This window comes from Rhipicephalus sanguineus, chromosome 8 (genome assembly GCF_013339695.2).
Source record: "Rhipicephalus sanguineus isolate Rsan-2018 chromosome 8, BIME_Rsan_1.4, whole genome shotgun sequence".
Lineage (NCBI taxonomy): Eukaryota > Metazoa > Arthropoda > Arachnida > Ixodida > Ixodidae > Rhipicephalus > Rhipicephalus sanguineus.
The window spans coordinates 47835535-47859462 of record NC_051183.1 but is presented as its reverse complement, the minus strand read 5'-3'; the positions used below and the strand labels follow the sequence as shown (position 1 = coordinate 47859462).

General features: G+C 48.6%; 2 protein-coding genes across 3 annotated transcripts in view; one reads left to right on the top strand and one right to left on the bottom strand.

Annotated features, from left to right (window-relative positions):
* The window catches only part of LOC119401831 (uncharacterized), a 28761-nt gene extending 18753 nt beyond the window's left edge, over window positions 1-10008 (top strand). Inside the window, exons 2-4 of one of the 2 annotated variants that reach the window (XM_049418398.1) lie at window positions 5770-6070; window positions 7681-7966; window positions 8450-10008. In XM_049418398.1, the coding sequence (XP_049274355.1) occupies window positions 5829-6070; window positions 7681-7966; window positions 8450-9328 (1407 nt within the window). In that variant the 5' untranslated portion in view covers window positions 5770-5828 and the 3' untranslated portion in view covers window positions 9329-10008. The remainder of the gene's footprint in view (window positions 1-5769; window positions 6071-7680; window positions 7967-8449) is intronic. The other variant, XM_049418399.1, reaches the window with a different exon arrangement.
* A 2677-nt stretch (window positions 10009-12685) lies between these two features.
* LOC119403200 (neprilysin-1) lies at window positions 12686-22144 on the bottom strand. Its single transcript, XM_037670146.2, has 6 exons — window positions 21840-22144; window positions 21022-21173; window positions 19906-20135; window positions 17617-18018; window positions 15559-16488; window positions 12686-13149 (listed from the first exon to the last, which is right to left on the bottom strand). The coding sequence occupies exons 1-6, from the start codon at window positions 22142-22144 to the stop codon at window positions 12694-12696; spliced, it is 2475 nt and encodes an 824-aa protein (XP_037526074.1). The 3' UTR covers window positions 12686-12693.
* Window positions 22145-23928: the final 1784 nt, after the last annotated feature.

Sequence of the window (23928 nt, the reverse complement as noted above, 5' to 3'; positions counted from 1 at the left end):
AGAAATATTTCAACACAATGTCGGCAGTTCGGCAACCATGAAGTGCATACCCTGAGATATATTCTCTGCCACAGTAGCCCCCCATTCTGACGCAGGCGGAACACCGGAAACCAGGAGGTCAACATTATTTCGGAGGCTACACCTCATACGTTTGTTCCTCATGACTCCGACGTACGGCCTTGGGCCGGCACGCCCCATCAATTACTATCATTAATATGCTTACAGAATGTGTGCTGCGCACTTGTTTGCCGCAAACAGAGGAAACGTTTCGAGGTAGCAACCATGACTCGTCTTTGCCACCGGGCAGCAGCTGGGACAGTGCAGTGGAATGTCCGGCAAGAGATGCGAGGTGCTTCCAAGCAGCCGTATCAAATCAGCGCGGATATGTTGTGGCGTCGAATTTAGAAGTCTTGGCGCCATGAGGTGTAAATTTTCGCGTTTTGATGAGGCATCTAAGGCTGTTTCGCCTCAAAAGTGCGTTCTGCGTCAGCCCTTGTATTAAGGAAGATGTGGCCAACCGCAAAAAATAGACTGCGAGTACACAAATATACGTGATATTGGACAGGAGTACGATTGCTGAGGTTACGCAGTCGGTCAATGCAAAGAGCTTATAATGCTGAAGCCGTGGGTGCGGTCCCAACTTGCTACAAGATATCATTTCGTCCAATGTCCTTTTCCCTTACTTTATTGTTTCTACATTTCAATCTAACTTAATAATGAACCCTATTTTTTTGTTTTCATTGCAAGTTTTACTTGATATTGTGACCACCAAAGCTTGAGCTTCTCGAATGCCCCTATCCTTCGTGGTTTATAGAGCATTGTAAGGTATTTCTTTCAAAACTATATTTCCGTGGATTCGGCGAGAAATGATTCATTTACTAGATTGAGGAATCTAAGGCAACACTTCTCTCGTGTGGTTTTACAGTTTGGTACCGGAACTTCTACACCGGCACATTAGCGTAACGTCACAGATTTCAAAGCGTCTTTCGCATAGAATAAGCAGAGCGGGAAAATCATACTTCAGTATTTAAAAGAGCGTGGTATCTCCAGTTATGATTGCGGAAGTCAAGAAACAAAGCGTTGAGGTTTTACGTAGTCTTTCTTCATCAAATTTACATATAAAAGTACCCGCTTTGGGGATGTCATAAGAAGCCGTCAAACATGCGTGGCTGCAAGTCGCTGTAGGAAGTTCAGGCCAACGTCGTTACCCGTCTGTAACGTTTTCTGCGTCTTCTCTAGCGTAGCAAAAGAGCGGCAATTGCGTAATTGTGGGTAACTAATACAGCTTACGTTCGTGTTTCCATTTTAATGACACCCCAACGCGGAGGACAGATGAGCGATCAACGCGGAAATGCCTGCCTGTAAACAGGCGGCTCGAGTTGGTCGTCGCGTCCACGGCTGTGCTATAGCTCTGGAAATGAAAGCGCGCGCAAAAACATTCGTTTGTATTCAACGCACGTCCTATTTATTATAGTAAGATCCGCGACCGGTAGTCGATATTTGTTGAATAGTTTTTACGAGCGAGCAATAATATAGCCATATTCAAGACCTTACGAAACAGTGCCCGCTAGGGACACTTAATTGGCTCAGGTTTGTCCACAGAAGGCAACATTGATTCTGGTAAGTGGCGCCATCCTTTGCCGCACGTCCGTCACAGTGGCATACGTGTTTAACAAAAGTGCACATGCTCAATTATGTGTGAAGCGATGGCTTTCGCGAAGTGTCGGAATAAATGCTATAAATTAAATGCAGTAAGCATAGAAATGTGCTTCGAATCATCGCAACCTTGTCGCAATGACGAAGATGAGACTCAAACCGATATAAACACTCTGCGTCTGATATATTGAATTATGTGACGTCATACTATGATGGCAACACTGGAAAATTGGCTCAAAATCTGACAAATTGACAGTTAATAATTGTTAGGTTTGAACATCCCAAAACCACCATATGATTTTGAGAGACGCCGTAGTGGAGGGCTCCGGAAATTTCGACCACCTGGGGTTCTTTAACGTGCACCTAAATCTAAGCACACAGGCCTCCAACATTTTCGCCTCCATCGAAAATGCGGCAGTCGCGGCCAGGATTCGATCCCGCGACCTGCGGGTCAGCGGTCGAGCACCATAACCACTAGACCACCGTGGCGGGTAATGGACAGTTCTTCACAGACTTTTTGCACGAGAAAAGCTTTCACTGACATGAAACTGGAGTTTTGAAATTGCCCTTATCAACCTATAATAATATAGTGCAGTACTGTAGCATCCATTTACAGGGCCCGCACAGCTGGAATGCGTGATTCAACTGGAAAGATTTCAGAAAATGAAAATTTTAGGGCACTCACTCTACCTAGGTTTCTGAACGCAGCGGTGTCTCGAAGCGAAATATGAATGCAAGCTTCGTGCGCAATAGAAACGATGATGGAGGCTTTCATTGCTTCAGTTCCTCTTCTCGCTGCGCTTCTGTTTACGTCGAAAGCACAACGCTTGACACATTGTGGAAGCTTGCAAAACGGCTTATTTTTATTGCCGCCATGTCTTAATCACTCTGTGCGTGTTAGTGGGCAAAGGTTCGAGGGGCGTTAATGGCTGGTCACGTGAAAAGCGTGTTGTGTCTGCAAACACACTGACCAAGCGAGACATTGCAGTAACACATCGCTCTTATAGGACAGCTGCTTAAAACCCAGTGCCACCTCGCTCACAATCGCATATCCTGCGAACACCTGGAACAGCTAGTCGCAATCCTCTATAAGCAGCAAGAAGAGGTTTATTGTGCTCCGAATTCTCTCGAGTTAATGCTCAGCTCGTCTCACAGAAGCCTGTTATCGGACCAGTGAGTACTTATTGTCGGTCATGATTATGCAGTAGGCTGTGCGGCTCGTCCTAACTTACAGTGTCAGAATATATAACAGTGATTCGCAATCTCTTACAACCAGACTGCATGCGAATTTTCGCTTGCGTTTGTCCGTTCCGTTTTCATACGCTGCTTGCTCTATTGAATGGTCAGCCCTTCTATATTGCTTAGCCGGCGTGTTAGTGAGAAATTAGCCATGTGGTTCACAGCGGAATTCGTGTGTTCGGGGGCGACTTAGTGGCAAAGTATAAGGTAACATCATGCACGGACAATTCAATTCTAAATAGCCCCTTTTTAGTGATTTCCTTTTGATCTAAGGTATTTAGAGGAGGAGATGATTAACTAGGCTTATCGTGTGGTATACTACATACCATGGACATCATTGTTTTCATGCGTCAACATATATATCACAATGATCTGGGGCAAGAAGTTCACGATGATGTGGCTACCACTCTTGTCTTGCTTTGTTTTCTTTTTGTCGTCTTTGCCTCGTCGTCGAACACCCTATCAGGTTAGGGGCTCAACAGTACCATAATTTTTTCTTATATGATTGGTCTGTCCAAAAAACTCTCGGAGGTCGACGGCATTAATCATACTATATATGCAGACGACGTCACCATATGGTGCACCGGGGGCAGCGATGGCCATTTGGAAACTGCGCTTCAAGATGCCATCGAGGTCACAGAAAGCTACCTCAGACCTACTGGACTCCGATGCTCACCGCGGAAATCAGAGCTGCTACTTTACAGCCCCAAGCGCAGGGGCCCCAAACCGAAAGGTTGGAGGCCTGTAGAGGACATCGACATCACTCTAAGGACAAGTGAGGGTGGTATCATTCCCAGGGTGGACACCCTCCGCGTTCTGGGTATGATGATTGAGTCAAACGGTTCAAATAACCAGACTGTACTGAAGCTTACAAGGAAAACAGACAACGCCCTGAGGTTGATAAGAAGGGTTGCTAACCGGCAGCAAGGACTATGCGAGGACAACCTCATCAGGTTGGTGCATGCTTTCGTGATGTGTCACGTCACCTACGTAGCGGCAATGCACAACTGGCAGAGGTCGGAGCGGGACAAATTGAACACGTTGATAAGAAAAGCGGTGAAGAGAGCCCTCGGGCTTCCCATGTATACGTGCTCGGAGAGGCTGCTTCACCTCGGCGTGCACAACACGCTGGAAGAGATAGCTGAGTCACAAGAGAGGGCGCAGTTCACGAGACTTTCTACCACCAGTGCCGGGAGAAACATCCTGAAAGAGCTTGGAGTTCACCCGACAGAAATCGATATCCGCTACTGCAGCGTTCCTCGAGAACAAAGAGAGCGTATTACCGTGGCACCCATACCTCGGAATGTTCACCCTGAATACAATGTAGGCAGACGACGGGCTAGGGCTAAAGCCCTCCTGGAGAGTGCCCATGCACATGCCCGGAGTTGCTGTTTCGTTGACGCTGCACGGTACCCAAACGGAAAAGCATTCGTTGCAGTCACTGTTGATCAAGATGGCATTATTACAAACTCCTCGTCGGTCCGGACCACAACGGCTGAGGTTGCCGAACAGGTCGCAATAGCCTTGGCCCTGCTAGACGACGGGAGAACAACAATATACAGTGACTCGAGATCAGCAGTTCGAGCATTCGGTAGGGGCACCATCTCAGAATCAGCCTTGCGGATCCTGCGAAATAAGGAGGTACAACAACACACAATCGTCTGGTTCCCAGCTCACATGGGACAGATCAAGGGCGCTCCGTCCAACCTCAACGAGAAGGCCCATAGAGCTGCGCGAGGAGTCGTCGACCGCGTAGCTACTGAACGGCATGACGATGAGGTTGTTGACAACAAAGATCCCCCAACGACGTACAATGAACTTTGCAAGAACTTTTATCTGAGGAGGCGAAAGTATCCGCCACCGCACAGTAAACTGAACAGGCCTCAGGCATTGACGCTCAGACTCCTGCAGGTCGGGGCATATCCCAGTCCCGCACTCTTGCACAAAATTTACCCAGAAATTCAGACGTCAAACACGTGCGCGCTTTGCTCAGACTTTGCCAGCTTAGATCATATGCTCTGGCGGTGCCCTGTGTTACGGGTTCAAAACGTTACATCGTCAAAGTGGGATGCTGCGCTACGCAGTACGGATTTCAGGACGCAGCTATGGGCAGTCCAACGGGCCCACGACGTGGCGGACAGGTTAGGCCTATCTGTCCCGACGTGGGAGCGGCCCGCTACGTGCTAGTTCACGCCCCGACGGACCTAAATAAAGTTTTTCCATACCATACCAGGAGTGTCTATTCCGGCTTGTCAGTTATTCTGATCATGAGGAAAGGGAAAAGGGAAGAGAGAAACAAAGGAGTACGCGGACGAAAATAAAGGTATTGTAAACGCCAACACATCGGCGTAATTAAAGTCCAATGGCTAGTCGTGTGCTGTTTAAGAAATAGTAGTGTGCACGGCCCGTAGAAGTATACTATCGAAAATTACCAAGGACCTAAAATGAAGGCCTATGATTATTCAGCCTGAATATTTGTCAGGCAAGATGTATAGTCCACCTCGTCTGTCTACACCGCGCAAGCGGATTTTTTTTTCCGCATTGTAGAATGGTAATTCAGTGTTAGTGCTCAAACTGCTTGTAAAGATGTACTTTATAGCGAAATCAGCAGTCTTAAAGGCGTAGAAGCTGTTGACGTGGCGGAAATCGGTCCACGCAAACGGCTGGATCATTTCTACAAGCTTTCTTTCGTTCCAATCACGGTATTTATGCCTCTGTGGTCTCGCTGACCACACAAAGCCTGAACATCGATCTGTAGGCGGCACCGGCCCGTCGGGCATTGTTTCCCGATATACGAAACACCCGCTGTGCGAAATAATTGAGTGGCTCGCGATGAACCATCCATTCGTTCGGCTTTTGTTCGGTGGTACGCAGGGCTCGCTGAGAACGATAGGAGCCCGGGTGCAGTAGCGACGACGACGGGAGTGGGAGACATGTCGTCTTCCTCGTGGAGTGACGAGCTGGTCGAGTGGGACGACGAGCTGACGCGCGAGACGGACCACATCCAGCTGGGGCTGGTCGAGCCCTGGCTCGACTCGCACCCGCTGCCCGAAGGTGTCGAGGCGCCCCACCCGTCCAGGCTGCGAATGGGACAGGACGCGTTCGTCGCCAGGCGGTACGAGCTGGCCGCGCACCGATACGCCTTCGCCACTTTCGCCGGATGCGATGCCTTCAGGTACGGTATTGTGATGGTGGTAGTAGTATTAGCAGTACATAGTAGTAAACCAATGGTGTACTACTTGGGTTATGTAGCGTCACATATAAAACGCTATTGGCGGTGTAGACCGCTGCGGTCAAAGGTTGCAGTATTATTAGTAGACAAAGTAGTAGTAGTAGTAGTAGTAGTAGTAGTAGTAGTAGTAGTAGTAGTAGTAGTAGTAGTAGTAGTAGAAGTAGTAGAAGTAGTAGTAGTAGCAATAGTGGTAGTACCATATATATATAACGCTATTGGTGGTGTAGACCGCTGAGGTCAAAGGTTGCAGTACTATTAGTAGACATAGTAGCAGTAGTAGTAGCTATAGTGGTAGTTGCAGTATTATTAGTAGTCATAGTAGTAGTAGTAGTAGTAGTAGTAGTAGTAGTAGTAGTAGTAGTAGTAGTAGGAGCAGCAGTAGCAGTAGTAGTAGCAGTGGACGCAGTAGTTGCAGTAGTAGTAGGAAGTAGTTGTAACAGAAGTAGCAGTATTGTTATGTATTAATAGTAGTAGCGGCAGATTCTGTAGGGTATTAGTAGCAGGAGCGAGAGGGGAATCCGTGGGCGCGAAGTAGTTGTAGCAGCAGTAGCACGAAGAGTAAGCGAAGTGGAAGCTATAGGGGCAGTAGCAGTAGTTTTCGAAGTGGGAACTTGCAGGAGTATTAGTACTAGTAAGAGCCCAGTTGGGGGGTGTTTCATAAATAGCAGCGGAACTTACGGGAGCGACATTAAAATCAGAAAGACAGGCGTTCCCGAATCTCAAGGGAACTCGCACATGTACACTTCCTTGCACTATTTTTCTATGGATATTTAGTGGAGTAAAATAATCCACAGAAGCTTACAAACGCAACATTAATATGTCTTGCTTACTTTGTGGACAAAGCTTTGTCCAACGTGACCACTAATGGAAGAGATGATGTGATGCTCAAGGATACTGGTTCACATAGGATCAGTTGAGTAATAGGAGTGCTTTTGCAGCTATGTACAAACTATGCACTGTAATTTAACTGAACAAGATTAGGATGGCAGTGGTATAGTATAGCGGTATAGTCTACCATAATTCATTTCAAATGACGTCGTAATTACTACACTACAGTTAAACGCAACTATTATTGTGCCCCACCTAATTTTTTGTTGCATTAATTTGGTTATTTCACGCCCACTTGTTCATTTCTAAGGACTGCGGGATATCATAGCAAGAGCATACTGTACACTGTCCTGTCCCTATAGGAATGGGAAATTGTAGGTGGTTCTTGAACATCTTGAAAATAGCGCGAAAATGCAAAAATACGACGCGGACAAGAGGAGATTGAAGGACAAACCACAGCGCTGATCTCGCGATTAAATTTCATTTCATACTACAAGCACGCTTATATACTGACAACCTGTAAACCGTGTGACCATTTCACATAGGACGCCAGAAGGCAACCATTCTGAATCCTAAAAAAACCAACAAGCATAAAAATCATCTTGTCCATGCCGTATTCTGCGCTGTTTTCAAGATGTTCAAGAACTATTACCAACTGGCCCAGCCGTCAATTCTTCTGAACTGTAGATGGCTAAATAAATAATCTACCGCTTTTTTTTCCTCAGCTCACGGCCTGAGTTTGCCGAGGCAGCCGAGCATGTCCTGGACGGCACTCCGGCCATCTACGTGTACCATAACCGGAACACGCTTTCCGAGCTGCTCGAACTGTTCCCGCGCACCCAGCGCATAACCCTCAAGCACGACCTGAGCGAGAGCGAGGGCTTTGTCTACGCTCCCAGGAAAGAACCGCACCACCTGGTGCACCTGGAGGGGAACTTCGCCGATCACGAGGACACCGGGCTGGCCGTCTACGGAGACGCCGTCACCGACCTCCTGATGGCCTGCCCGAACGTGAGGAGATCGTCGTTTCAGCTATGTAGCGTCACATATCAAACGCTATTGGTGGTATAGACCGCTGCGGTCATAGGCGGGAGCACAATGGGGTAGGGGGTTAGGTCGCCCCCCCCCCCCTAGTCATATAAAGTGGCAGCAAGTCTGTCTCATACCTTTACTATGTCAAATCACCCCCCAAAACCACCCCCGGAAATTTTTTTCAATTTTGCATGTGTATATATACACGCGCACATACAAACACAGGCGCTCACATACATAGAGCTTGGTAGAACACCCCCCCCCCCCCTTAAAAGAATTTCAGGCTATGCCCCTGATGCGTTACCAGCCCTGTGGGACTGCTGAGAGGTGCTCCCAATGTATTATATACTGAAAATATTTCTAGCGCAACCGAACACATTTTAATCGTCTCTGCTGAACTACCACAAGAAATAAAAATTGAGACGTGTGGTTTAATTGAGTGTGTGTGTGTGTCTCTTGCAGCTCCGCTTCCTGGATGCAGACATTCTCCCGGCTTTGGACGCAGCCCAGAACAACAACGAGCTGCGCGCGGTCATCGGTAACCTTCTAGTGGTCGTGCTGGGCGGTTACGCCTACGGTCACGACGGCTGCGTCGAGTCGTTCGTTCCGGCCAGCGCCGATCAAATCAAACGCGCCGCCGAGATGTGTCCCGACGCAGGGCTCGTCTACCTCGCCGTCGACTCTCCGGACTCCGTGCAGGAGCTGACCGAGTTCAACTCGCCCTCCAAGCTGTGCGTCTCCTACGAACCCGACACGACGGCCTTCTGCCCGTTCTCCAGCGTCGTGCCGGCCCTCAAGAAGTTCGACCTGTCGGCCCTCTCCCTCAGAAACTTCAGGGACGTCGACCTGAACAAGGTCGCCAAGACCGGGGAGAAGACCCTGCGCCTGCTCTCGCTGGACCACTGTCACGTCCTAGACGAAGAAGTCAAGTCGAGCGCCTTCCGCAACCTGATCGCCCTCAGGATCACGTGGGCGACACCCGTCACGATGCAGTGCCTGCTGTCCGAGTGTCCCGAACTGGAGTACCTCAAGCTCGGTTCCACCGAGGTGTCCCGCATGTTCCTGTCGCGACTGTTCACCAAGACGTCGCTGACGTCGCTCAGGAGTCTGGAGCTGCGTCTCGACCACCCGCTGGAGCACCACGGGCTCGGCGAGGAAGACCTCAACTTGATGGTCGAGTCTCTGCCGTCGCTGAGATACGTGTCCACGAATTCGGCGGAGGTGCGATTGTTTCTCCGCCAAAGCGCGCCGCACATTCGGATAGGAACTCTCTTCTGTGCGCTGTGCGCGGCAGAGTTTTGCCGCAGGACAGGCAGGTGCAGTGTTTCGAGCATTTTGTGACGGTCGTATCCAGGCTAACGTGTGGGACGCAGGAAAAAAAAACGTGCGTTGATGCTAAAGGAGCGGCCCGTCCGTATCATCACGCTACCGAGCCCTTAGAACGCGGTGTTTGCGCTTAAGCTTTGCAGTGTTGCAGAGTGCCAACTAGAACACCTGCTTCGCTTCGTTAGTATAGTGACCCTAAAATCGTGGGTTGCATTTGTCAAAGCAGTGCTTTGAACGTGTGGCGTTAGTGGTCGGGCAAAATGTGTTTGCTTTGCCCTAGTTTTGTTCCCCGTTTACTATCTTCCCTAGCAAGCTTGTATTCAACAGCGACACGGAGCACTAGAGAGGGGGAGAAAATAAATGTCTATTTATTAGCCACTTCTGCACATATCGGTTGCAGGGGAACGCTGATGACGGAAGGATAGTCAACAGGGCTTCTGTGTGAAAGCCGATACGTCGTTTCTTTTTTTACTTTTACTTGGTCAGTTTTCTTTTTCTTTAGCAATGATTCATCCCGAACATACGGGTCTCCGCTGAACTCTCGATTTTATTCTTTGATCTAGCTCGCTCGAGGTGCGCTCTTTAACTTGTCTCGATCGCCACACAAAACATAAGTCAGATTCCATAAATAGTACTTGATGTACATTGACAACAGAATTAGAATAATCACCGCTTTATTTAAACATCAAAATCAGAAATATATAGATGTTTTCGTTTCGTTTTTCGTTGTTTTTTTTAATGCAGATGTGAGACCTAGAGTTCTGCGTACGCTGCACTGCTCGCGGTGCCTATAGACCAGATCATTTTACTCTCTACAGCCGCGTGCAAAGAAATCCTACAAAATCTTGAGCCAAAATGTCACCTGTCGGCGCGGCCAGCAAAGGGACTGCGGCTTTGGTGACGTCGCAGCTGATGGGAGAGTGAACATTAGCGGCGAGCATGGAAAAGAGACAGGAGAGACACTGTCGTGGTGGTTCGTTCCACCTGACCTCACATCTACAAACGATGAAAAGTGTCGTCTTTGCAGTGCACGCATCGAACGACGGACATAAAAAGAGGTGTGTGCACTCGTCTCACTGCATAATCGCAGCAATTAATGTCAAGCTTACTCGTCAGTAGATCCTACTGCCCTGTTGTGTTCTTAAATGTTTTCTACTGCCCTGTTGTAGGCGTGCAGTGGACAAGCGCACATGTACTCCGACACTGTTTTCTTCCCTCCTCTTTCTCTCTTTCTTTTAATCCCTTCATCCCTTCCCCCACTGTAGGGTAGCAAACCGGACGCGCGCTGGTTGACCTCCCTGCCTTTCCTCCCTCCCTCCTCCTTCCTCCCTCGTCCACAGCAGCGTTCGTCCTGTGTGAATGTTCCTTCTTAGTCTCTGTGTTTAGTGCTGCATCAAGAAAGAATCATCTAAATCACTTACAAACTACGCTCGTCGCGCTGCAAATACACCATCTGTGATTGGGCTTCCGGACCAATAGCATAGTTATAATCCAGCACGACTTGGACAGTGAAGGTCTCAGGCAATGGTTGGTTGGTTCCAAGAGGTATGGCTCAACCCACCGCGGGGTATAAACACGCTGAGGCATTTTTCAAATCATCGCTTCTTCCTTCATTGAAGAATCCTGGAACTCCCTATCATCATCATCATCATCATCATCATCATCATCATCATCTCCCCACCCCCTGTCTGTACTGGCCATGGAGGAAGGAAAAACTAAGGAGAGGCCATATCGTATCCCAATGCATTGCGAAAAGTGTGGCGGAAGTGACGTCAGATTTATGGGGCAAACAAACCGGTATGGGGCAAACAAAACAGCAGACGACCCGCGGCGTGCTCTCCGCAGTAGTTAGCTTCTGCGCAGATTTGTAGTCCCGGCGTAAACTTAGCGGGTATTGTGCGGTTTGCTTGCAGTAAAATGCTGCAAGCAGACGTTTACCAGGCTGTTCGTGCGTGGCAGCCCCGAGCGCTGCGTGCTGAAATTCTTCGTGGAGCGTTTTTGTGCAACAGTACAGAATACCGGTACGTGCCGTGATCAAAAGCGTTCAGCCCCTGCATCATCGTATTCGAACTCACGTAGCAGTGACGCGTTCTGCTGGGCGTTAGGCCTTCCCTTTCTCGTAGCCCGATTTCCCGATCTGTTGCCGGATTAGCGGTTCTTTGTTCGTGTATATGGAGTGAGCGTAGTAGCTATTCGGCGCAACGCAAACCTATAGTTGACGTAACTTCACGTCGAAAAGAGGACACCGCTGTATTGCATACGCGATCGTGCACGTAAAGTTTGTAATTCCAGTGCGCACACAACAACAAGCACGCAGCGAGCGCATAACGCACAATACATACATCACGTAGTCCGATAACAACAACATAAGTTTATTGCCCTTTCGTTGAACGACACAGCCTCTAAAAACGTACGATGCCTTCGGCGCATGTTATGTACGGCGCATCAGATGCCAAAAACAAACGTTCACGTGTGTTCTGAGTTGACACAATGAGTAAGAAGCAACAGAGCGCACATCCGAGAGCTTCGTCGCATGCAAATACCATGCATTAGTGATCAGCAATGAAGCGAACGTGTACGTACACATGAAAAGTGACACCCGGTACTTTCCGCAGTGCACGCGATTTGCACCGGGTATACGCAACCATACGCAACAGCTGGGCATTGCGTAGCTTTCCTAACGAACACACACAAGGAGCAGCATGCGGGAATCGACTGCGCCGCGGCGCCGCTTGCACGGAGAAAAAAAAAAAAAGAAGGGCTCGAATCGCGCATGCGCTTGCAAACGACACGGCGGAAATCGCGAAATGTTTCGAGGCTCCTTCGCTAGGAGGCGATGCGGGTGTTTGCGATGTGGAGGCTTCACGCATGTGACTTCAGGGCCTCTCCTTATTTTTCCTTCCTCCATGGTACTGGCCCTTAGTGTAGGCGCATAGAAGCGAGCAGAAACGTTGCAGTATTATTGAGCTACATTGATGGAGGTGTTTCATCAGACAACTACCCAAGAATGTATACATTACGGTGCGACAGCTTTTCTGCGGCATAACCAGAAAAGAAACTGCGAAGGTTGTGGGGGCCTACGCATCGATTCACGGCGCTAAATTCCCCAATTGAACGATCGATTTATCACGAGCCAGGAACCCATGAAGCTCCCTCACCTACATTAACCACATACATATCAAGCTAACACATTTGCACGGGGTTCTGGGGCAGCTCCTGATGCCTCGATGTTTCTTTCCTCATATTTTGGGATGACAAGTATCGAACGAAGTCTTTAAGGCTAGTGCGACAACGAGACACGTGTACTTCTGTTAGAACTGTGGCCTAATTAGGCGCAAAGGAACATGTAGGCAAACTGCAGCGACGCCTTTATTCTCGCTTCACCACAGCTCGCAACGGTTCTCCGGGTTCATAGGAGCGTTGTGCTGGCACTTGAAGACCTCGGCAAACTTGGGGTAATTCTTGAGCGGCACGTTGACGCGCAGCTTAGCCGGCACTCCGTCCTTGTAGAGCACCCGCCTGCGAGCCAGATTCGGGCTGATCCGGTCGCAATGGGCCATGGCGTAGTTCATGAAGAACAGCTTGTCCATGGTGAAAGACTCCAGACCCGGGACCCGTGCTTCGCGAGAGGTGTGACGCGACAGGTGCATCGCCTTGCGGTAGACGTCGTGAAGCGGGTGCATGACGGCGTTGTCCGCGACGTTCTCCTCCAGGAAGAAGTCCTCGTCGATGTCGAGGGCCAATACGGCCTGCGCCTCGGCAACGTACTGATCTTGGAAGCACTGGAGCTTCGAGGCGAACTTGGACCGGCTGGCGTTCGACCACCAGTCGACCACCTGCGTCAGGGCTACTCGGTTACTGTGGCTCGTTTACGCATTTAGAGCGGCAGGGTTGGCACGTGTTTTAAATGAACAAGTAACTCGAGGCAGCCGTTGTGGAGCCATCTTCTAACAAATTGCGACGCAGGGAAGGATAAAAGGAAAAAAAGGAAGGACACAAAGAGCGACACATGGCACAAGGAGAAGTGACGTGTCAATGTCTTGGACAGTGACACGTCATCCTTGGTTGGCACTATTTAAGGTTGCTACGTATTTACGTTGTGGAACCTTCGCTTTTTTACAGCTACCATACGACGGCGAACTAAATGTGCCCTAGCGGCTTCTTGGCATAATCTAGCTTCACCATAAACAAAATTCTTTTTTTTTATTTTTTAGCTAGCTTAGTAATTCATCATGAAGCAAGGTAATAGCTGAGGCTTGGCATATCGAGAAGAACGGAAGCGCATACAGTCTTTGATAAACCTGCATAAGGAGGACATGAAGTGACTAAACAATTTTTCTGTCGCGTATGACCAGCACGTGTGCCTGACCAGCCAGTAGCGCTGTCATTCGCGAGCATGCGCAGATAAGCTTTGTCTGCTTTCTTTTCTGCCACCAGTCCGCCTATTCACGGCGTTTGTGTAGGTTGGTAGGTTGGTTTTTTTTTTTTTTTTCTGTCGAGTCCCTGCGTGCATGGCTTACCGTTTTTCATGGGTAATTCGTACCAGCTAGCTCAAGTTTCTGCCGCTCTAAGGTGAGTAACAATGACAAGTGTTATGTTAGCCGTTGTGGAGCATAAAATTAATTCTTTCTGGGAAACTTGAACGCGAATATAGCTGTAGCAAAGGAATTAGAATCATTCCTTGACTTTAAGAAAAGTGGCAATTCCCTGTTTTCTGGGACTAATAATGATCAGTCCACCACGGTGGTACAGTGGTTGCGGTGCTCGGCTGCTGAACCGAACGTCGTGGGTTCGATCACGGCCGTGGAAGTCGCGCATTTTGATGGAGGCGAAATGCTACAGACCAGCCCTCGTACTGTGCGATGTCAGTGCACGTTAAAAAAACACGAGATAATCGAAATTTCCTGAGCCCTCCACTATGGCCTGCCTCGTATCATATCGTGGTTTTTGCACGTAAACCCACGAAAATTATAAATTATTATTAGCACCAATGATCAGTATAGTTTGTTTTCCTCGGAAGTAAACAACTTTACTGCCGTGCAGTGAGGGCAGAGTGAATTGTACAGGCGGTAAAGCAGCGTTGTTGGCTTGCATGTGTTAGCTGTGCCATGCATGTAGCATTCTGGTCTTTTTTTTTGAAAGCCCTGGTCAGCTTTTAACATTTCCAAGCTAAAGATGTATAAGAACCAGTGGCGTAGCAACGGGGTGGCCCACCGGGTACGTGCCCCGCCCCCTCCCATTTTTTTTTTTTTTTTTTTTGCTGCCATGGGATACACAGCACAAAATGACACTACCACACTTGCCTGTCGGGCCCCCACTTCAGACAAAGAAGGTGCCCCCCACCCCCGAAAGAAATTTCTGCCTACGCCTCTGATAAGAACGTTCTTAGGGCATTTTAAATGTGCACAGGACAAAAAAAGAGCACACTTCCAGACAATTCAGCGAACTGCAGCGCTACTGTGCGGCATTGGCCAAGATATATCGTTTTCCTAGAAAGTGCACAGCTGTGTCTTTTCGGCAGTTGCTAGACGAACGCTTATGTAGGCTGTAAAGGCAGCGTTGTGCCCTACGTGTTGGTTCACACTACCATGTATCGCACGTTGCTGCTTTTTTTCCAGCCGGAGTCACCTTTCAACATTTGCAAGCTAAAAGGCACAAAAATGTTCTGATGTACTTCCGAATACGCACAGAACAAAAGACAAATTTGCATACAAGTCATCACAGCACTTAGATGCAAAGGCGGCTATGCTGTAGCACAAGCTGGTGAAGTTGGGTGGCGACAAGAGAACATATTACACAACTTCACTCCTGACTTCATAATGACCGCTATTACACTAATTAAGAAGGTACGAGCAGGAGTTGTGTTAATTAAGTACGGCCGGGTAACTGTATGGTCACGCATAGGAAATGAAATGCTCTCATAAGTTTCACCTGTAATGCTACGAAGCAACATATGCTGCATAAACGCTAGAATAACTTAATACAGAATGTAGTAACTATATAGTAGGCAATTAGGCAAGTGTACCGAGCGGATAATTAGTGTGCTAGATATTTCGCCATCGGTGTCTTCTCTAACTGCCTCCTGTGCTCATTGCCATTCTGGCCATGCGGCGGTCAGCCCCTCCATGCGCTCTTTTGAAGCAACCAACATCGGTCGCTTCGATAGGTCACGAAAACCGAGCAAGAATAACCCCAAGATATGGTAGCGCCACATCTCCGCCGAGAAAACGCTTGAAAGAACGTACCTGATTCTGGAAGGTGACGGTCGAACCGCGCAGGTCGACGGCGGCAAACATGGCTCGCAAGATGGCCGGCACAATTATCGGCACGAAGAGCGGGTCGAACGTCTGTGAGATGTTGCTGGCGAACGCGATGAGACCGTGCGGGATGAAGATGAGGTTCTTCTCGGCGATGTACTCGACTTCTCCGGCGACCAGGGAGGAGGCCTGGTAGCGGGCGTCCAGGTCGTACGACGCGTTGGTGATCCAGTAGAAGGACATGGTCTCGTTCAGCAGCTTGTAGTAGCCGAGTAGCGTGTCGTCGGCCGGGAACGGACTGACGTACTGAGGGTAGTAGGCGTTCACCTGCTCCTCGCTCTCCCTGGCAGCCAGGAAGTCGACTCGAAGCTTCTCGATCTTCTGCGAAGCGGCGTCTACTTCCGCCTGACTAAGCCAGGGTGCCCTCTGCACCGTCTGTTTCATGCTCTCCCGGACGAGGTAGATGAGCTTGTGCATTTCTTCGTCGTAGTGCCACTGAGGTGTGGTGGCGTTCTCCCGGCCCAGCGTCATTCGCGCCATCTTCCGGACCAGGTACGGGCACAAGTCTTCAAGCATGTGGACGCATGCCTGAAGGAGTTCGGGCACTGTCTCGAGGTAGTTGTCGTGGCTCAGCGGCACGACGAAGTCGACGTCGCTGGGCAGGAGCGGGGAGAACTTGACGATCATGGCGTAGCCGAGGTAGTTGAGTAGCGTCTTGCCCGAGAACTTGCTCAGTTGGAAGGACAAGCGCGTGACGTACTCGCGGTCCAGCAGGACCACGCTGGACTGTCGGTGGAACTGGACGCCCGCGTCCTCCAGCAGGAAGTTCAGGTAGGTCAACCAGTGCCATGCATTGCGTCGCTGCAGCTCCTTGATGGTGGCCGTCCGGTTGTCGTACGGAAGAAACCTTCGAGGCTCCTGCGCGCAAGGACAGCATAAAGAGTGTTTTGTTGGTCTTGATGGACTGACTTACTGTCCGTGATTGTTAGAACACCCCATTCGTTAGGCTGTCACAATCTTTACGCACTTCTCTTAGGTCTTCTGCCTACAGCATGAGGCAAACACGAAGCTCTCTTGGTGTTTTACTGAAACTCCGCTAGTTCAGCGTATGTGTTCTGTCAACGCCTCCGCTATGTTTGAAAAAGAGGAGGCACTGGTTGTATGCTCAATGGCCATGGAAACAACAATTAGCGGATAAATTTAGTTGCATCTTCATTGTGTCGTAACCGCAAGCGAGATCGCAGACTACAACTTTTGTCGGGGCTGGTGGATTGAACGCTTCGTGAAATAGGCACACGAACAGTTGCAAATGATGAGGTCTCTTTATATACTTGACAAAGAAAACCTTTTTCACTGTTCTGAAGGATTCGGGGAAAAAACTGAATAAGATAGGAGCGAGAGCAAACTTACAACCAACTGCACTCAGTCCTATCATGTTCCTTCGTTGCTTCAAACATTCTGCACACTGAAAAACATTTACCTTGACAAGAATTTTGTACCAAACAGTCCTAGTAGCCACCTCATTGTGGTGTTCTCAAAGTAATGAGATAACACTATGAACGCAATACTGCCTATTTCTTTCACCATTTCTTTCTGTGAGCATACAGTGTTTCCCATTACAGCTCAAGGAGTACGAATAAGAATGCTCAGTGAAGAAATAGTACCTTGAGATACTGCTTCAGGCAACACTATAGCATTACAATATAGCATGAGAAGTACGACAGCTTCACTGCTTTCGAATGCGTAAATCCACAACGCCACAAAAAATAGCGAGCTGACAGATCCCATCACTTCGAATAGGTGCCAATCTATACAGTTCCTGCCCCGTACAACGACATGCCGCTAAAGGATGAGTGAGAAGCTTTAATAGTGTGAGTGAGAAGTTCTTAATTTTTTGGCCCCTCAGAATCCTTTATCCACTTTACAAGTTTTCACAGCACCGATTTTAAAGATTCGTTGTTGCACTGCATTCTTTTTTTCTTTTCTATATACGTGTGAGGCAAGGTGAGAAAATAGGCGCTTCAGACGGAGAGAGAAACACTGCACCTTGATCATCAAGAGCCTCTGTTCTAACTGCACGATGTCCTCTGCAGCCTTGACCATGCTGGCGTTGGTGAAGATGGACAGTAGCCTCTCGACTCGCTTGGCGTAGTCGGCGACGGACTCGTACGGGTAGACGAGCTGGTGCCTCTTGAGCATGAGCTCCGGGGCTTCGAGGTGCACCTCGTAGTCGTCGTCTTCGAGGTCCTTGCGCAGGGACACTCTGACGAAGGCGAAGAGGCCAATGTACTTGTCCAGGACCATAGCTGTGTCAGAGATCCTCAACATCTTAGGGTCCTTCTTGAAAGGCCAACCTTGAAGCAGATTTTCGAAAAATATCTTCTTCATGGTCAGCCAGACAGAGTCGTTCTTCTCCTTTTGGGTGCAGTTGCTGAGGAAGAATAGTAGCTGGAAAGGAAAAGTCAAGCAGAGCAGGTTAGGTTCAGTTTAATTCTTAATAATATCTGGAGTTCAATGTCCCAAAACCACGATATGATTATGAGAGACGCCGTAGTGGAGGGCTCCGGAAATTTCGACCACCTGGGGTTCTTTAACGTGCACCTAAATCTAAGTACACGGGCCTCAGACATTTTCGCCTCCACCGAAAATGCCGCCGCCGCGACCGGGATTCGATCCCGCGACCTTCGGGTCAGCAGTCGAGCGCCATAACCACTAGACCACCGTGGCGGGGCCAGCTTAATTCTTGGTGTTTTACGTGTTAACATCACGATATAATTATGAGGGATACCGTAGCGGAGGACTCCGGTAATTGGACCACCTGAGAATCTTTCACGTGCACGTTAGCCTAAGCACGGGCCTCTAGCACTTTTGACTCCATCGAAATGCTGCCCCAGGGGCCGGGATTTGGTCCCACGACCTTCGGTTCAGCAATCAAGCACCATAACCACTAGACAACCGCGGTCGATAAGGTTCCGTTTGGTTTGTATTGCTTGGCCATCTCTGTTAAGGAAACGCAAATCATTTGCGATGCCTGAGTACAGAAGCATGCGCGGCCTTAAAAGAGCTTCCTGAAGCAAAAAAAAGAAACTGAGACACCGTTTTTACGCGTCTACTTTGATATCTTGGAACTCATACTCAAGCTTGGGGAATCCAACTCTGTCGTATCGTTTTGGATATGCTGATAGCGTAAAACTACGAATACGCGATGAGGTTGGTCAGTTCTCGTCTGGTCACAGCTACAGCTACGAGGACACGACGAATGGTCCGATAGCGCTGCACTGCACACCATGTCATTTATCGTGTTAGTAGCAGAGACAATATTCCACCAGCACTATCCTGCTATTGCATTCGATTGGCACTTGCATTTTCCCTCTACTATCGATATGTTCTAACAAGTCTCTTATCGTACTTGGCAGTACAATTTTAAGATTCTTGACAACAGCTTTTCCCAGCCAGAACTAATTCCACTGATTGATATACCTGACACTAAGAACCGCAATGTTGCGGATGCTCATAGCGTCAGAAGACCGGAAATAATTGTGTGTATTAGAGCACGAAAGAGAATAGCCTACATTCTAGTTGTCACTTCAGGAGTTACATAATCGTTGGGGTCTTCTTACGTTCCAAAACTACGACATTATTATGAGTGACGCCGTAATGATGGTTCCGAACATTTCGACCACCAGGGGTTATCTCACGTGCTCCTAAACTGCAGGAGTTGGCGAGGTGACTTGTGTTCAATGAAACTGGTGCCGATGAAAGAAAACCACAGTCGGAAACGGCAGGAAACCAGGCATGCGATGAAACTTAAAATTACATATTGTAAGATGCTCTTAGATGATACATGAGGTAATTACAACAGTAATTGAAATAAAAATGTGTGCTAATTTCACTAAGGCACTAAAAAAACACTATTTAGAAGAATGTACTGAGTTTTATTGTCCTGTCATATTTAGTCTGATGACTTTCTTAATTTTAGTATGTAAGTAGGTGTTTTTTTCCGTTCTTTTTTGCTTTTCTTTCGTTCTTTCCTTTGTTGTAACGGTTCTCTTTCTTTTTACTCTTAGTGCGGTTATTTTACGTACTGTAATGTTTCTTTGCTGATGCTTCCTTAGATATTATATAACTTTCTTAGTTACACTTGTCCGAAGTGCCATTATAAAATGTTTCTTTTTGGACCCAAACTAGCCTATGGCTGAGTCCACGCAGTCTATGCAAACTTTCTGTAAAAAAATGTGAGCAATAAAATTCAATTCAATTCAAACACCGGTAAACAAGCATGTTTGTGGTGATGACGACGACGGAGTAGTGACTTTCGAGGGAATTGCGTCTTGCCTGGTTCGTGAAGAGCGTCGGCTGTTGGCGGTAGCGGTCACCGCGAAGCCGGTAGAGGCGCCGCTGCAGCTCGGCCAGGTCGTACATGAGTTGGCCGGGGCTGTGTATGCGGTAGGGTCGAGCGTCGATCCGCTGGCCGTCCCGGTACCAGTTGCTCGAGCCGCAGACGTAGCCGTAGAAGTCGTTGCACGGGTTCACGGACTCGTTGAACTTCTCGTACAAGTTGCGCCCTGTCGCACACGGCAAGTCATATGATTACGCGCTTATTCCTATCTACCAAATGGAAGAATGAAGGGCGACGACACGCTTTGTACACCCCACAAGCGTTAGCAGTAATGGGTGTCTTATATTCTGAGAAAATTACCAAGAGCTTGACATCGAGAGCCGCATAAATCCACAAGTTCTGAAAACTGACTACCTTAACTAAAATTTTGACAGTAGAAGACTTCAAAAGTTCCTTTACATAAACGATCAAGCTTCTAACGAATGGTAATTTATTAAGCTAGTAAGGGGGTATTACATTTCTGGCTCATACACAAGTAGAAATGTGTTATCATTTTGATTCCTAATTGTGTCCGTTTGCACGCGCCTGTCCTTTAAGATTAAGTAATAATTTTTGCATTAAAGACCAATGCTGACCCATCAGCAAACTATTCAGTGCCTGAGCGTGTGGACTGAATGGTTCTGCCACAGTAACAAGCCCCATATAAGCACCAAGCGTATTCATTGGTTCCAACTACTAACTTACGTTTCACTCGGTGGCTATCAATGGCTACGAATTCCTATCATAGCAGCCCATTCCCGACATTTTTCAGTTTCGCACGTGTTTATATACGCGCACACATACAAGCACACTCATGAACATACATAAGGGGGGTTAAACCACCTTCCACCTCCCCGGAAAAATTTCTGGCTACACCCCTGAATACGAGTGGAAAACTGCCCGCAAACGGCTGTGAGGGCACAGGAGGCACTGAATGAGTAAATTTTTTGCAAGTTGGTACTCTTTCGGCCGCACTTATTTGCACACACATTTTTTATGCGCGGAACTTCCTTAAATGCACGTGTGCATCCGAACATGCCCACACCACATGAAAAGCGGCGATGCTCACGCACCTTCCCAGAGGCAGACGTCCGAGTCGCACGTCTCCACCGGCTCGGCGTCGGCGCCCTTGTTCTTAATGAAGCCCGGCGAGTCCATGTAGGAACCGTCGGGGTCCAACCTCCGCGCCGGGCGGTAGCTCCGGGGTGGAGGAGCCGAAGGAGACCTGTGCACGTGCCAGTGGTAACAAGTGACTGGCCTGAGCAGTCGTGTGATATTCCGCCAGAGTTACACAACTGGATGACAGAAGCTGACAGACATACAGATGCCTCGACCTGCACCCCCAGTGCATCGCAGGTAACGACTTGATGAAAATCAAAACAAGAAAAGGGGCAAACAAAGGTCAAGACATGGAGTGATTAGCTGGAGTCCATCAAAGTACGCCACAGGAGCCGAACGCAACAGGACTAGTCTTCGTCTGGGCAGCAACCCTCGTTCTAACTCTGACTGCTGCCCTAAGACGAGTCCATTTACTTAGACATTAGCTCCAAAGGCATTCCTTCTTCGACCACAGTTGATCACCTCTGGTGACAAGCTCTTGATCTACTGGGCGATGTAGCGGAAGTGATCAACCGAACAACACCCGATAGAATGATATCAGAAGCTTCATAAACCCACAAGACTGAGCATCGGCCCACACGAACAAAGACAGGTGACAGGTGTGGCAACTGGAGCAACTTGACACGTATCGATTGTCCGCATCATAAGTCTGTCCTCTAAGTGGATTACCGACACGCCCAAGCCTACGCTGTGAAGAGACATCCTAGCACTCAATTAACAACATACGGGCATCTTTTAGCTATTGTTATACAAAACAAGACACTACACTCACGCCACACGCTGGAAGAAGTCGGCGTAGCGCACGGCCAGCGTGCCGATGCCAATGCCCCCCAGCACGGTCAGGATCGCGGCCAGGAGCCACGCGGCGCCGGCGACGGCCAGGCGGCGTCTCCTTTCGTTGCGCGATGAGGAATGGGAGACAGAGGAGCGCCGCGACGCCGACCGTCGCTCGCGTCCTTTGCCGGCGCTTGGGTGACGTTGCGGGGACCGGTACTTGGCCGCTGCGGGACTTCGGTTCTCGCCGCGGCCACCACGCCGGTGGCTGCGGTCCCGCCGCCTGCCCCGGTGGCCCGTCATTGAGCTCGGTGGGGGTGGGTGGCTTGACTTTATCGGTTTGCCCCGGTGAACGGAAACTGCTTGGGGCTTCTGCGCTGCGGTTCAACCAAGCAACCCGCCCTGCCTTTTGGCTCGCTTCTTCTACTTCTTAACTCGTGGCTCGTGCTAGTTCGTGCCCTCGTGATTGCTGTTGTTATTGTCACCTGACCATGGCTCACACCCAAAGCAGGGGATTGGCCGAGTAGTGGGTGGATTTTTCCGTTAAGTTTTATGTGGTAATAGGTCTGGTATGATCTTCTTTTTCTCACTCATGGCAGATGTTCAGTGATGATGACAATGACTGTGTTAATACTGGCGATCGTGATTATGATTATTCACAGCAATGAGCAAGTCGTGGAGAAAGGGGTGCCAGGTTAACAAGAGAACAGGCCGCGTAATGGTGGCAACAGTAGCAGTTAAAACAATAAAGCTCAAAATTGTTGACCATACTGCACAAGCTTAGCTACTGTTGGAAACAATACGGCGTATATCCCTAAGGAGAACTCTATTGCGCAAAACCTTAGCTAGTAAATCCATATGCCAGCAACAATTGTCAGCCGTATAGCAACATTAGCGTGCACTAGCCGGTATTACGAAATAGCTAGCCATTTGTTGTTCTCACTTTAGTGGGTTCCTGAATGAGACATCTTCTTTCTTTGAGGAGTATGAACCCGGAACGAATCTATAACTCAAAATCTAATCCGTAAAACACTACACTGTCGCTCATAAAGCTATGCAGCGGTGTGATACAGCTGGTTCAATACTTGCACGACGAGTACTCCGCTACAGCATGGAAATGTCACGCGTTGTGGACGACGGTGAGATTTGCGAGATGCTTGGCACCAGCCGTGTCGTGTCACCTTCTCTATCTTCCTTCTACTGCCCTCTTCTTCATCTTCACCTGTTTTGCATTCTCTTCAGAAGTGGCGTGGAAAATGGCAGCGCACTACGCATTGACATTGGTTGAACAATGTATGCCTTTGTAGCTGGCGCTTCCACAGTTGTCGTCCACGCTGACGAGTACACCGCCCCTTCAACGAAACATCTTCCCTAGATACATTCTTTTGTTACGTCTCTATTTCGCCCCAAGACTGCATCTTACCGAGTTGCACTGTACTGCTTGAAAGCAATACAATGAGCCTCAAGGCTATTCCCTATAATCGTATGCGGAATGTTTATTTAAGGACATCGTTGGCGTAAAGCGGTATACTTAAAATGCAAAAATCGTTATCCCATTCTAGATCATGTACGTGATATGCACAGCTGTGATTTTTCAGAAAATGCCGTTGAAAACGCTTTTGAGGGCACATGAAGTGACCTACAGACATGTTCTGTGACCAAGTCAAGAGCACGTTGCCCAGTGGAGCACTTGCGACAAGGGAACCTGCTCTCTCTAACCAATCTCAAGTCCTTAGCCGGAACACTGCCACATTCAGAGCTTTTAACTCGTCAGTGTGGCACCTTCTACTCCGTTAAAACGCACGCACACGAGACCACCGTCGATTTGCACAGGCATGTTTACTAGAATACGATTGTGCTATGTAGCCTTCTGCATGAGTAAAAGCATAGGCTTGTGTACTAGACTGTGAAAAAATACAAAGAGGACTCAATTGGCGGGTTGGCTACGCTAAGTCCAGCTCTTTTCTTTTGATCTAATCGCTTCCCAATATCAAAAGCTACGGCGAGTATTTCGGCGATAAACCTTGGCATTCCAAGAAACAGAATAAAACGTGCTTCAATATTAAATTTTAAAAGGACGCAGTGAT